The 14,190-nt window shown below is 51.8% G+C and overlaps 1 protein-coding gene across 1 annotated transcript; it reads right to left on the bottom strand.

The window, feature by feature from the left end:
• Positions 1-12,362: 12,362 nt before the first annotated feature.
• LOC105815986 (neuropeptide Y receptor type 4) lies at positions 12,363-13,949 on the bottom strand. The gene has a single exon (XM_012651270.1). It carries the CDS (start codon positions 13,885-13,887, stop codon positions 12,760-12,762), a length of 1,128 nt encoding a protein of 375 aa, XP_012506724.1. The 5' UTR covers positions 13,888-13,949; the 3' UTR covers positions 12,363-12,759.
• Between the last annotated feature and the right edge of the window lie 241 nt (positions 13,950-14,190).

The raw sequence follows: 14,190 nt of genomic DNA on the forward strand, positions 1-14,190 counted from the left end.
GGCCAGTGGCTGCCATACTGGACAGCTCTAGAGCCTGTGTTAGTTCAAAGACACACTCCCAAGGAGGGCCGAAGGCCCAGCTCCTGGCCGTGTCCGAAGGAGAGAGCTTATGTGGCAAACTGCAGCCACACAGGGAAGGATGGCCCATCCCAGAAGCCTCTGGGCCCTAACAGGCACTGCCCTTATGGTCAGAGTACATCACAAGGTTAAGGTGAGAGTCCAGATGGATAGGGCTCAGGTGAGAAATACATTTCCTCTCCCGAAGTCACCAGAAGTCTCCAGAAATTCTAGAGTGCTCCCACATCCCAAGGTAATACATTGGATGACTGAGACTGCCATGTGGGGCTCAGATGCCCACCCAAGTCGTGAGATGCATTTATCAAGAAAGCAACACATCCCAGCTTCCCCTGGCCCAGTCGCCAGATGTCTTCAGCAACCCTGACGTGGGGAGGTGCAGGCGGGAGGCCACAAGGCAGAGGCTTCGGTGTAAGGTAGCACCACACACCAGCTCTGTGGCCTTGGGCCAAGTGCTCAGACAAGGTCTTCTCCGAGCTGTGCCCTGCCGCAGGTAAGCTATTGTCCTCCAGCCCTAGCCATCCTTTCTATATATTATGCTTCGTGACTTGGCAGCCAGGACTCCGCAAACCCCATTTCTGTATGGCCAGCTGTGCTGCGCCCTGGAAGAGTCTGCCAATATGGGGCACCAGTGGGGTGGTGCTCACCCCTTTTTGTCTGCTGCCTCTTCCAGGGGACATCACCTGGCCATTCGGTTCCACCCACGGCAGTAGAGAAATCCAGTTTGCAGCTTTCCCAGCCAGCTCCCAGCTCCCAGCTCCCAGCCAGCCTCGCTGTGCTCCCCCAGAGACATCAGGCTGTCCTCTAAGCCTCCCAATTTTAAAAGTTCCAACCTCCCGCCTTTGTTCCCAGCCCTAGCCCGTGAGCTGCGTCCTGCAGTTGCTCCTCCATAACACCTTAGTGTTCTCTCTTCGCTTTTTGCAGTTACCTATCAACAATTTGACACTGAGTTAACAAGTTCGTACGTTAAATGCTCTGTTGAGACGACAGGTGTGGTTTCTGTTTCCTGACTGATACAGTGCTGGAACAGCAGATACTATTATTGTTATTATTAGGCACCGGCAAGTGGCTTCTATGTGCACCGCAGATAAACTGCCAGACGCTAACAGATATTACCTCGTTTAACCCTCTCAACTCTCCCGTGAGCTCTCTATGGTATTTCTGCCAAATCTCAGCCTCCTCCTGGGAACGACCCCCTCCCTTATCACACCCTTGGGCCACTTGCCAAAGAAGGGTTGCCACGTCCTCCCGGGACCCCACCTCTCCTCTACCCCAGTTGACGAACCCAGCGTCTGAAACAAACAGGGTCAGCCAGAGCCCTTCCCAGGACATTTGAACTGGAACCGAGGAAGAAAGTCAGCTCTTCCTCAGTGGTGGAAATTGTAAAAAGTCCAACTGTAGGATGGTTTGTGGCCATACTTCCCTTCCTGGGACACTGGCCAGCCTTTGATGAAAATGTGTCCAAGCCAAGGAAAGTTCCTTGTGACCTGCGAGCCCTCGTTTCTTCCCCACCTTTCCCTTCCCACGGTTTCATGGTCCAACGCTTCCTTGGATTCTAGGAACCTAAACGAGCGCTCGTTTTGTTCTGAACCAGCCTGCGAGGGTGTTCTGTCTAGTCCAACGCTGTCGCATTATTCTCATTTTACAAACAGAGAAACTGAGACTGAAAAATTACGAGACAGACATCATAAGAATTCTGGTCTGTCTGTGCTCACTTAGGCAGCACATACACTAAAATTGGAATGATGTGGAGATTAGCATGGCCCTCCGCGCAAGGATGACATGCAGAGTCACAAAGCGTTCCTTATTTTTCAGAATGGCCACTAGATGCTGGCATGGACGCAGAGAGAAAGAAACACTTATTCACTGTTGGCGGGACTGCAAACTAGTACAGCCTCCATGGAAAACAGTATGGAGAGTCCCCAAAGAGATAAATGTAGACCTACCATTCAATCCAGCAGTCCCACTACTGGATATCTACCCAAAGGAAAAGACATCATTTTATAAAAAAAGACATCTGCACTTGAATGTTTATTGCAGCACAATTCACAACTGTAAAGCTGTGGAGTCAGCCTGAGTGCCCATCGATGCAGGAGTGGATAAAGAAAACGTGATGTGTGTGTGTGTGTACATATACCCACACACACACACGACACACACCCCATGGATTACTGCTTGGCCATAAAAAGGAATGAAATAATGTCTTCTGCAGCAACTTGGACACAACTGGAGACCACTATCCTAAGTGAAGTATCTCAGGAATGGAAAACCAAATACCATATGTTCTTACTAACAAGTGGGAGCTAAACGATGGGTACACGCGGGCACAAAGCGATGTAAAGGACATGAGATACAAGAAGGGGAGTGGAGGAAGGGGGTGAGGGATAAAACCTTGCCTGTGGGTACAATGAGCACTACTCTGGTGATGGGCACACCAAAACCCTGACTTAAGCATTATACAAGGTATCCATGTAACGAAAACACGTGTACCCTTTAATACTTTGAAATTTGAAAAAAGAAAAGAACGCAGGTCTGTCGGACAGCAAAGCCTAAGCTCTTCCCACTAGTTCACACGGCCCCTTTGCACCCAAAGGTGAAAGACTTAGCGAGAGCTGAACGGGGCCCATCCTGACACTTGACCGGAAGCCACTCCACACCCTCCGGTTTAGTGGGAGGCCCAGTGGAAATGTCAGCTCAGGAAAAGGAAGAAGCTTTAATTACGAAGAGAACATTGTTGTCTGTTTCTCCAGAGAGATGAAAAGGTAGGTCATGAGTCCAGTTTCTGCCAGGCCAAGTGTCAAGGTGGTGGGATAGAGCAGTTTGCCAGGCAGGCAGGACGCTGGACGCAGGGAGAAGAATTAAGGATTAGGGAGTCTAACTCCGTGTCCAGGTGATACTACCCTCCATATCTTGCCCTGTAAATCTCTCTCATTCCATATGGTACTCTTCCCCACTGTTCGAAAGCTACATACTGGACAAAAAGTGGAACAGACCATTGCCTGTGTATAGTTAAACACGATGACAAGCAACCTCAGTATTTTCTCCACCAGGATGTGGCTGAGGCCTCACCACCCATGGTGGCACACGCTGACAGTGCCCAGGAACCTGGGGGAACCTGGGGGAAAGGTGCTTGCAGCTGCCCAGGTGAGGCACAAGTCTCCTACCTGCTGCGGGCACATGGGTGGAAGAGGTGGGTCAGTTTGTAAAACAAAAGGTATTTAAAGGAGGCCTTCTCTTTGGGAAATGCTTTGTAAATCCACCACCCACACCTTCAAGTCCTAAAACCCAGAAGGGGCTGCAAGGCCCATTTACAAGGCGGCACAGGCTGCTGGCCGTAGCAAAGCACACGACCTGGCGAGGGAGATACGCTATCGGCTATCGCAGGGTTCTCACCAGTGACTTGGAGTTCTTTGTTCTGAATCCATGACCTGTTCAGTGTGGTTTCCTTGGCGGTCAAAAGAATGGCTAATTGAATGCCCCGCTAACAGCTTTATGAATGAAAGGATATGTATTTTAACTGAGCTTTGTGCTGGCACCCAATTACACTGATAACTTTTTTCCAACAGGAATTAGTTTCAAGTAAGTGGTGACATTTAAACAAGAAACCTTAAGGCCATGATTACACAGCCACACTCCCAAGCACCTCAGGCCCTGTGAACATTGACAAGTTCACCTGCAGGTACCTGCTCGGCTGCCCAGGGTGGGAAGAGCTTGGCTGCCGTTGGCTAAGAAGGCACCTCACTGTGCACTGCAGACCCTTCCCCGTATCTGCTCTGGACCCGGGAGCTCCAAAATGGTCTACGTCTGCATGTTTGCAGCAGTTGTAAGATGCATCCAAACCTTGAAGAGATACCCTGGGGAGAAGGGCCTTGTCACTAGAGAATGTCTGTCCAAGCCACCATGACCCATTTTAAGACAGACATGACAGCCCCACTCATTCCTCCACCCAAGATCGTCTCTCAGCAGGGCTGTAAGAATCAAAGGTTTATTTTGGGGGAACTTCCAGGCCTTTTCAGCATTTTCTCAGTCATCATTGTATCCATGCAGAGTGGTAAACACGGTAACAACTCCCAACTTCCAGCCAAGAAGCTTGACCTTGAAGCTGGCCTTGATTCTCTAAAGAAGTGAGGCGGCAGAACACAGGTGAAGGTCAACTTACCTGGCATCATCTCTGGTCTCAGTTCTAGAGAAATAGCGCCCCCGCCAGCTACCCCACCCTACCTAGCAAGGCCTCCTTGCTAGACACAGTATGACCCCCTGTCTCAGGACCCTAATTTGTATGGTGACCTCAATGTCCTATCACCAGATTCAGCTCTGGGGAACTGGACTTCCTCTGGCCCACTGCCCAGCTCCTGACCAGCCCATACCCCAGCCAGCCATGGCCCAGCCCTGCCTCTCAGCACAGCTAGGCTGGGTCTTGGCCAAAGCTCTCTCCAGAGCTCCAGACTCAAGGGTCTGACTGTCTTAGTGTGTTCTAGCTGCTGTAACAAAACACCTTAAACTGGGGAGCTTATAAACAACAGGAATTTATTTCATGCAGTTCTGGAAGCTCGAAGTCCTATAATCTGGGGTGTCGGTGATTTGTTTCGGGAGAGGGTTCTCTTCCCAGCTGGCAGATGGCTGCCTTCTTCCTGTAGCTTCACGTGGCAGAGAAAGCGCGAGCGAGCACGCTCTTTGGTCTCTCTATGAAGACACCCCCACCATAACCTCATTGAAATCCAATCGCCTCTTAAAGGCTCCACCTCCACATAGCATCAAGTTGGAGGTTAGGGCTTCAACATATGAATTTTGACGGGACACAAACATTCAGTCCAACAGGTAGAGACAAGAGGGCAAGGACAGAGAGCCAATGTCATCATTCGAACCCATGAATCCAGCCCAAAGTCAAAGAGCTTCCTTTGGACAGCCCCATTACGTGAATGAATACACTCCCCCATTTTGCCATGACCCATTGAGTTGGGGCCTTTCTCCAGCAACTGAGTGCCTGGCTGCCACCACACCTCACGTGGACAGGTCCCACCTCCACTGTTAGTTTTCCAGGGCTGCTGTAATGAAGTATCACAAAATGGATGGCTTAAACTGCGGAAATTTATTGTCTCACAGTTCTAGAGGCTGGAAGTCCAAGACCAAGGTGTCGGCAGGGCTGGTCCCTTCCCAGGGCTGTGAGGGGTCCTGTTCCATGCCCTCTCCTGGCCTCTAGTGGTTTGCTTCAAAGTTCCTTGGCTTGTTGAAGCATCACCCTGATCTGCCTTCATCATCACACGGTGTTCTCCTTCTGCGTGTGTTTCTGTGTCCAAGTTTCCTCTCTTTACAAGGACACCAGGAATACTGGATTAGGGCCAACTATACTCCAGCATGACCTCATCCTAACCAATTACATCTGCGATGAGCCCACTTCCCAATACAGTCGCATGCTGCAATACTGGGGATTGGGACTTCCACATACTAACCTGGGGGGACACAATCCAACCCACAACATCTCCACGCCACCCCCAGCTCCGACCCTGCCTCAGACGCTGCTGATACCCGACTTCTATTCTCTTGGCCCCCAGCTCCGAGAGGAGCGGACCGACTGCACACAGGTGTGAGCTGATGGCGCTTCACCTCATCCCCTCGACATCTTTCTCGCCCCTGCAGGAGCCGCGCTGTTCACGTTTAAGTGTGTTTAGTGTGTGCGAGCGTACCCAGAACACTGTGTGGGGTGTTAACACCCCACAGGGCAAACCTTTGCCAAGCGGAATACAAGAGCCAATGCATAAATTCTTATCTCTTTCTCCTTCCAGACAGAATGTCCTGCGATAGTTATCCAAGAGATTGCATAACCAGCTCCCTCTGAGAAGCAGCCAGCTCACTAACACGTCTTCGGTTTGGCCCTCCCTTCTTCCCTGTCTCATTCCTCGTGTCCCTCATTCTGTGTCCTGGGAATCCTACGTCCCAGTAAAGCGAAAACCCATAAGCCTCTGCCCCAACTTCTGGATTTTGGGGAGACCAGGCCAATCCAGCCACACTGCTCTCTTTACCTGGAACCTGACCGTGCTTAAAACCCTTTGGTGCCTCTCACTGCCCACAAACTCAAACGCTCTAGCTGAGAGCTGGAAGGCCACTGGGAGGTCATCTGGCCGGGCGTCTTCATGCTACAGTAGTCCAAGACAGGGACTTTGGAATGTAGCCAGTCGAGTTTCAAGTGTGGCTCCTGTTGAAAATGTAGATAAAATTATTTCACATCTATAAGCCTCAGTCTCTTCACCCACCTAATCTCGGGGGTGAGGAGAGGCAATATATGGCAAGATTTGGGACACTACACACATTGCAGCCAGTACTATTACAGGTGCGGAGCCAGAAATCAAGATCCAAGTGAACTGCTCAAAGTCAGGCTGTCAGGGAACAACGGCTGTCGAACCAGGGGCCAAACACCTACAAGACCAGATGCCTGATCTCCGTACGTAGGAGACTGAAGCATGGTTCTCTGCTGAGCGACTGTAAAAGTTTTAAGTTCATTTACACCACAGCTGTTTCCTCTGTACTGCCCATGGACAGCACTCTGCTGAGAGCTGGGCAGTAAAGACAGGCACGGTCCCTGCCTTCACAGGCGACATCCTTACGAGGGAGCGAGCCACTGTGCAGCAGGGCAGAGGCTGCCGGGAGGGGCTGGAGAGGCAGGAGGGTTTTATTTTCACAGGGTAGTTGAGGAAATGGTCTTCTGATAAAGGTTCGCGTAAGGTGAAGGGAGCGAGGGAGAGAGAAAGTTGCTTGTGGGGTAGCATTCCAAGCCGCAAGAGTGAGGCAGGAGACCACAGAGAAGCCAGCGCTGCCAAAGGGGAGTGGGTGAGGGAAGGGTGGTGGGAAGTGAGGCCGGAGAAGGGTGGAAGGTTTGGGGACACAGTGCAGACTGTGACCGTGAAATTTGCCTTGAGCGTGACAGAAAGCCACTGGAGGGTTCTGAACAGAGGTGTGGCAGTGTCTGACTTTGGTTTCAAAGGATCGCTCCAGCTGAGTGAGGCCAGAGACGAGGCCACTGCCATGATCTCAGCAGAGACGACGGTGGCTTGGACCAGGGGGCAGAGCCAGGGGTCAGGGGAGTGACAAGTGGTCATTCTGAGCACATCGAAGGCGGGGCTTACAGAACTCCCTGATGGATCATTTGGGGAGTGCGAACAGGAGGTTGATCCCAAAGACTGTGGCCTAAGCAAATGAAGAGTGGGGATTGCCGTTTCCTGAAAGGGGTGGACCGAGGAAGAAGGAGTTGGGGGAGGCAAATCAGGAGTTTGCTATCTAACGTGCCAAGTTTGCGACGTCAACTGGATGTCCAGTAAACGCAAAGCAGCCTGGATGCCCTGATCCGGAGGTCAGGGAGGCCGCACCCGAGGCTCACGTTGGGGGCACTGGGGAGTTGGTGGTGTTCACTGCCAGAAGACTGGGTGAGCTCACCTAGGGAGCAAGAGCACCTCCGTGACACCCTGGGGATGCCCCATGTTCCAAGGCCAGGGTGATGAGAGTCCAGGGAGGGAGACAGAGCAGGAGTGACCAGTGAGGCAGGGAGAGCCACGAGTGTGGTGCCCTGAAAAAGCCACACGCGGACAGCGTCTCAAGGAGAAGAGGGCGGCCACCTGCCCGACGCTGCTGACGACCACATCAGACAAGTCTGGGGATTGGCCATGGGAGTCGGCAGGTCACGGGCGACCTTGACAAGAGCTATGTGGATGGACGGATGAGTACAGAGAGCATGGGGAGGAGAGGAACCGGACGCTGCAGGATGAGACAAGGCTTCAGAGGAGTTTGTGCAGAGGGCAGCAGAGCAAACGGAAGATGCTGGAGAGACGCTCTTGAGCAGAAGAGAGTGGGTGGGGTCTGGGGAATGTCGGAGGTCTGTGCCGGCTTCTTGTTTTCCTCTGGCCACTCCAGCTGAGTGTCACCTCCCTCGTCTTGACACCCTCCGCTCCAGTGACTCCCTTGGTGGTTCATCCAGTCGTTAAATTCTGAGTCTTTCCTGTGTCACTCTGACCTCTTCAGTGCTCAGTCTCTAGCTGTGTGACCTGGGATGAGTCACTCAACCTCAAGAGGAGCAGCACAGCAGTGAATCAGGGGACCTCAGTTCCCTCCCAGCAGCAGTCGCGTGAGAGTCACGGCTGTGGGGCCTGGGCTGCTCTCTAATGTCAGTGGAAATTCAGGCGCCCCTTTGATCTCAGATTCACGGGGAACCCAGAACTAGTTGTTAGAAAATTCTCTTCAGACTAAACAAGAGTCTTTCACTTTAATTCTTCAGGCAACAAATGTTTGCTGAGTGCCTGCCCTAGCCAGGGGCGTGTGAGGTTCAGCAGGGGTGGAAGCCCCTTGGGGTACCTTGTGGCTTGGCGGTGTGTCTATTCAAAACCGTAACAGGGTAGACTCTCCGCTGCATCGCTGTGCGTCCGTCCTTAGGAGCAGTTATTACAGTTGCGCACACAGATCAAACTTCTGAGAGGTGGAATTTTTTCAGTGTTGTTCTGCCTGTGCCTGACACACGGCGAGCAGTCAGCGCCTGTTTGCTGGGTGAGTGCGGTGACGAATGGCGCCATTAGCTTTGTGTTTGGAAGGAAGGGTAGGACGGGGACCCTACGCAGACGCAGACGGGTGAGGGAGGCGTTACAGACTGCGGGGGAGGAGGGAGGGGCCGGCAGGAGCGATTGTACAGAGACAGTGAGGCCCAGGTGAGGCCCAGGCCAGCTGTGATAGGGCCACGTGATGTGGTCAGGCTGCAAAAAGGCTAGAAAGGAGAGTTGGGGCCAGATGTGGAGAATGTTGAATTCCAGCTATGTGATTTATCTATACTAGGATGACCTCATGTTCCAGTTTCCTAGAGTGGTTTTGCCTGTTGTCCCGGTGTGATTATTAATAGTTCCCCCTTCCATGCTCAAGTACCCCTGTTTGGAGGATGAGTTATATGGTCTTGCAATCCTAAAGGCCACGTAGAGCCCCGAAGGTTTCACAGAGGGACACAGTCAGGCTGGCCTTGGACAGGTCAGTGCCCACTGTGCTTGGTGGGGCCTGGAGGCGGAGATGAGACGTCCTCCCACCCAGGCAATTCAAGCCGAGGCCCTTTGTTAATGGTAAATCCCAACAGCAGCCAGGGCACAACAAAACAGGCACTATTCGGGGAGCGCAAATTGTCCCAGCCCCTTTGGAAATCAGTTAAGCAGCACACATCAAGAGCCTTGAAGAATGTCTATTCCCTTTAACCCATTAATTCTACTTCTAGAACTCTCTCCTAAGGAATAATTTCAAATACAGACAGATGTTCATCACAGAACTACATGCAGCAGGCCTAGGAACAGCTCATTATGCCACAACAGATGATGATTAAAGGCAGGATACATCCATCAGTGGGCTGTCAGTTCCATCGAACAGGACAACGTCTGTGCTATTTACCACCGTATCCCCAACAGCTAACACGCGGTGTCTGACATATTTGTTTAATGAGTAAATGAGTGAATAAAAATTCTTAAAAGATTAAACAAAAAAGATATAAAATAATCCTTAAATATTTTATATATATAAGTACCCACAGAGACACAGTATGAACTCAATCTTTTTTTTAAAAAGCAGACATATGCATATATAACTATGCATACAAAAACTAAAAAAAATGACTCCCCAAAATGTAAACAGTGATTATCTGCGAGTGGTAGAACTAACAATGATTTCCTTTTTTTTCCCTTCATTTTATTTTTGTACATATTGCCTGTTTTCAAGAATGAATATGATTACTTTTATAATGGAAAAAAACAAGTCAACATTCTTTAAAAGGGAAAAGGACTAGCCTTAGTAGGGATTTAAGCCCCAGGTGAGAGGGTGTGACAAGGTTTTACACCCCCTGAGGGTTCCTGGTCAGTCTTTATACTGAGTCCCCCATTCCAGCCAGATGCTTCTCTGTAGGGGGGTTCCTCCCATCGCAGTTGGCAGAGGGCCCAGAGAGACACTGAGAGGTGCTGGCTCTCACTGGAGCCGTTTCTAAACTCCTAGGCAGCTGCCAAAAGTGATATCCAGCAAGATGGAAAATTTGATGATACAGTTTTAAGTGAAATGGAGCAGCAAACAAAATTGCACATTCACTATGAATGTAGCTATGCAAACTATGCATTGGGCAAACATTTACTGAAGAAATGAAGACTTTGCAAGAAATATGACCACATGCAGCCAGAGATGAGACAAACAACCAAAATAAATGCACCTTTTCAGCAATAACAATTTTAAAGTCTTGTCTCCAGAACTCAGATTCCTAAAGCTCTACTCTAGACCCCAGAGTGGGTGTCTACAGTTGCTTACCTAGTGACTCTAGGCTCCAGGGAAATCTGTTTCTTAGAGAAGAACTTCTCAAATTTTAATGTGTGTACAATTAACGTGGAAATCTTGATAAAATGTGGATTCTGATTCAATAGGTCTGGATGGCAACAAGGACTCTGCACATCTAACAAGCTCCAGGTGATGCTGGACTGCTGGTCTTCGGACCACACTTTGGGTAGTAAGTTCCCAGGGTGCTGGGCAACCAAGCAACCCCAAGGTAGTTAGTAACTGGGAGCAGGACACAGACATCAGGCAGGCTGTGTCACCCTAAGCAAGGTGAGGGAAGCACCAAAGACACTCAGTGAGGCTTCCACCTACTACCCCAATTCCTAACGCCAAGCACCTTTCCCAGATGCCCGGCCTCATCGCCCTGTCCTCAAGCTTGCTGGCACCCTAAATCATCCTTGTCCCCAAGCATCTTGGCACCACTGAGATTGATAATGAGAAGCAAACTCCAGGCACTTGCATGGTCTCTGGAGAGGCCTGAGGCCCCCAATTCCTTGGGGAGCCTGGACAACGACACCTTGCTGGGATGAGTCCCAGAGTTGGGGCTTTGCTGGCAGGTGCTCACCTAGAGCAACCAGCAGCAGATGGCACCAGAGGATAAGCACAAGCTGTGTCCAAGAGGGTGGTTCCAGAAATCTGCCCAAAACTCCAGGGTAAAAGTGAACAAAGGAACTGAGTGGGAGATGTGACCAAAAGCAGGAACAAGAGAAACAGCTCCAAGAAGGGAGCTAGTGGCTCGAAGAGCACTTGTCTTGGATGTTGGCTGCACAGGTTCTTGGTCAGGAACGATGGCCAGAGAGACAGTCAGATGTGGCTGTTCAACCTCTGGCTGACCCTTTGCCAGATGCCCTGTGTAGAGCCAATGCTGCCTCAGGGTGAGGCCTCTCGAGGGCCCTGGCATTTGAATACCCTGCCCTGGGAGACCACGCTGGGGCCATGGTGCACTCCGCTGGAGAGTGAGTCTGAAAAGACAGAGCCCGGCTGAGACATCCCATCTAAGACAGCCGAGGAGCAATCTTGACACTTCCTTGCCTGCAAGGACAGGCTGTCTGGTCCACACGTAGATGAAGCCTTGGACCTGGTTCAGTCTCCAGGGAACTGGGCCATGACCCCTAAGGTGAGATATTCACACTCACTGGACCCTTTTCTCCATTCTCCCTGGATGGCTGGAGGAAGGGGGACCCCTGCTCCTTTCAGCCAATGCCCCATTAAGTCTGACTCCTAGGACTCCCTGCCCCTGCTCCTACTGGAGGCCAGTGGGATGCCCAATGTCCTGGGGAAGCTTTGGAAGAACTATGGCACATCACCCAGGGCAAGTCAGCTCAGTGGTCAGAGCATGGAATGAAGGAGGCTGTAGTTATGGCCTTGAGCTCTGGAGGCCTCTATAGTGGGTCCACAGTGGGGAGGGCCTCAGAGTCTCTGTCCAGATGCCTTGTCAAGAGGCCCTGCGAGGCAAGGACCAGCAGGCGAGAGACTGTGGGTGCAACAGCCTGAGCCTTGACCCCTTCCCACGCTAGATCACAGCACAGGGTGCCTGTCCTTGGCCAAACACTCAGCAGTGACTGGCACCTTTACCATCAATCCACCATGAAAACTTTTCTGGAGCTCTCCCCCTGCACCGGGGCCTGCTCTAGGCATGGAGAACACAAGCTCTATGACAATACAATGTCACCCTCAAGGTGCTCACAACCTCATCGAGAAGAGACATTTGCAGGCTTATTTCCACATCAGGTGGCAGATGCAGTGAGAGAGAAAAAGGACGGAGTAGGATGTGAATTCCGGAATTCCTGTTGCAGAGGAGCATGAGAATCCAAGATCCCAGGATCTGTTCTCTTCAGCTGGATGTGCTAATGCTGTAACAGTACTCCCACTGCTTTGCAGCCATAGAATTCTCTACCACTGGTGAAGCTCATCCACACGCATCATCCCTCACAGAAGTCAGGGGGTGACCAAGGTCCAGAGCTCTGACTCCAAGTGTTCCTTCCCTCAGTGCACAGCAGCCTCACGGTCTGACTGGTGTAGGTGACATCCCTGGGTTCCCAGACCAGGCATCTGTTGCTGAGTTACCAGAATGAACCCTGCCTGTTACCAGCAGATATCTCCGGCTCTGGCATCTTGCAGCTCAAGCTGCAAGGCTCACTGTGACCTGCAGAATCTAAACTCAGAATCCTCCCAGGAACACATAGCTGAATGTTAGGCCTCTCGACGCAAACGGATGCAAAACAGGCTCTCACCAGCCAATCTGGGCCCCAGAAAGCCGCAATGACAGAGGGGTGCCACTCCCAGCTTGCAACGTGCCCACTTATTTAAGTGAAAGAAGCTGGCAAGGAACATGGCAGGGAGAAGCCCTAGACCTGGCTAAATGGGGTTGGACCTGCCACTTAGCCTCAGAGACCCTTTGGAGACTTCCGTGTGCACTGTGGACAGGGGCACATGCTCGGACTCTTCCATGGCGGGGCTCTGCTGGCAAGTCAGCACCAGGGCCTTGACCTCCTTCTTGAAATTGGTGTTGAGAAAGCCATAGATGAAAGGGTTGACACAGGTGGAAGCCATGGCGAGCAGGTGACACACCAAGAAGATAAGGTTGCCATGGCATTCAGGGATGGCCTCAGGGTGCCAGTCCTCCAAGCTGTTGAACATGTGCAAGGGCAGCCAGAGCACTGCGAAGGCAGCCACCATCGCCACAAGCACCCCGTTGACCCGCTTCATCTGCCCCGCACGCCAGCCGTAGGCGCCCTTACGGAACACACGCCCCTGCTTCTGCAGGCGCTGGTAGATGCGCACATAGCAGACCAGGATGAAGGCCAGCGGGATGCAGTACTGGAAAAGTAGCAGGAAGGTGGTGTAGACAACACGGTGGTGGTCCAGGGGCCAGGACTCGGTACAGACCACTTTATCCGCCAGAAACTCCAGAGCCTTGGAATGGTTCTTGTGGAAGACGTTCTCCAGGACGCTGTTGGCCAGGAAGGGCAGGGAGAGGGCGCAGGCGATGAACCAGGTGAGCACAATCCCCAGGTAGGCTTGTGGGATGCTGGGCTTCCAGCCTGTCGGGTTGATGATGAGCTGATGCCTCTCCAGGGCCACAAGGACGAGAGAGAGAATGGAGACCGTCACCGACATGCACTGGATGAAGGCCGACATCTTGCAAAGGATCTCACCAAAGACCCAGTAGTCCATGATGGTGTAGACGGCAGTGAGCGGCTGGCAGATGAGGCACATGAGGAAGTCGGAGAAGGCCAAGTTGGCGATGAGCAGGTTGGTCACGTTGGTCTTCTCCTTCTGCCTCATGGTCACGCAGATCAGGCAGAGATTGCCCAGGACCCCCACGATGGTCTCGATGCTGTAGGAAGTGACGATGAAGACCAGCAGATCCACGGAATCTTGGCAGTGGTCAGAGAGGCTGTAGACGATGCCCCTTGGCTTGCTCCTGTTTTCACCCTGCGGGGATCCTGAAAGCAACGAGGCCAGGAGGTGAGAGGTGTTCATGGTGGATGTGAGCAGACTCCAGAGGCTCTGGAATGAAGGGACCCACTTCAGGGATGACGCCTGCAAGGCAAACAGACAAATGGAACTCAGGGATCGAGCCTCCGGTGTAGGATCCAGGAAGGAGCAGCCAGGTAGAAGGGTTCTCAGCTGCCCCCATCCCAAGTCTCAGACCTGGCAGAGGTTCACGGTAAGACATTGGCATCTAGTAATCGTGACCCTGTGAGAAGCACTTGCTGCATGCCCGTGTCTGTGCTCGGTACTTTGCATCTATAGCTAGTGATTAGGTGTTATCAATCCATTTCA

The sequence above is a fragment of the Propithecus coquereli genome, unplaced genomic scaffold, assembly GCF_000956105.1.
Source record: "Propithecus coquereli isolate 6110/MARCELLA unplaced genomic scaffold, Pcoq_1.0 Scaffold351, whole genome shotgun sequence".
NCBI classification, from domain to species: domain Eukaryota; kingdom Metazoa; phylum Chordata; class Mammalia; order Primates; family Indriidae; genus Propithecus; species Propithecus coquereli.

Excerpts from the sequence above, each read along its gene's own strand:
- LOC105815986 (XM_012651270.1), bottom strand. The coding sequence starts at position 13,887 with ATGAACACCTCTCACCTCCTGGCCTCGTTGCTTTCAGGATCCCCGCAG.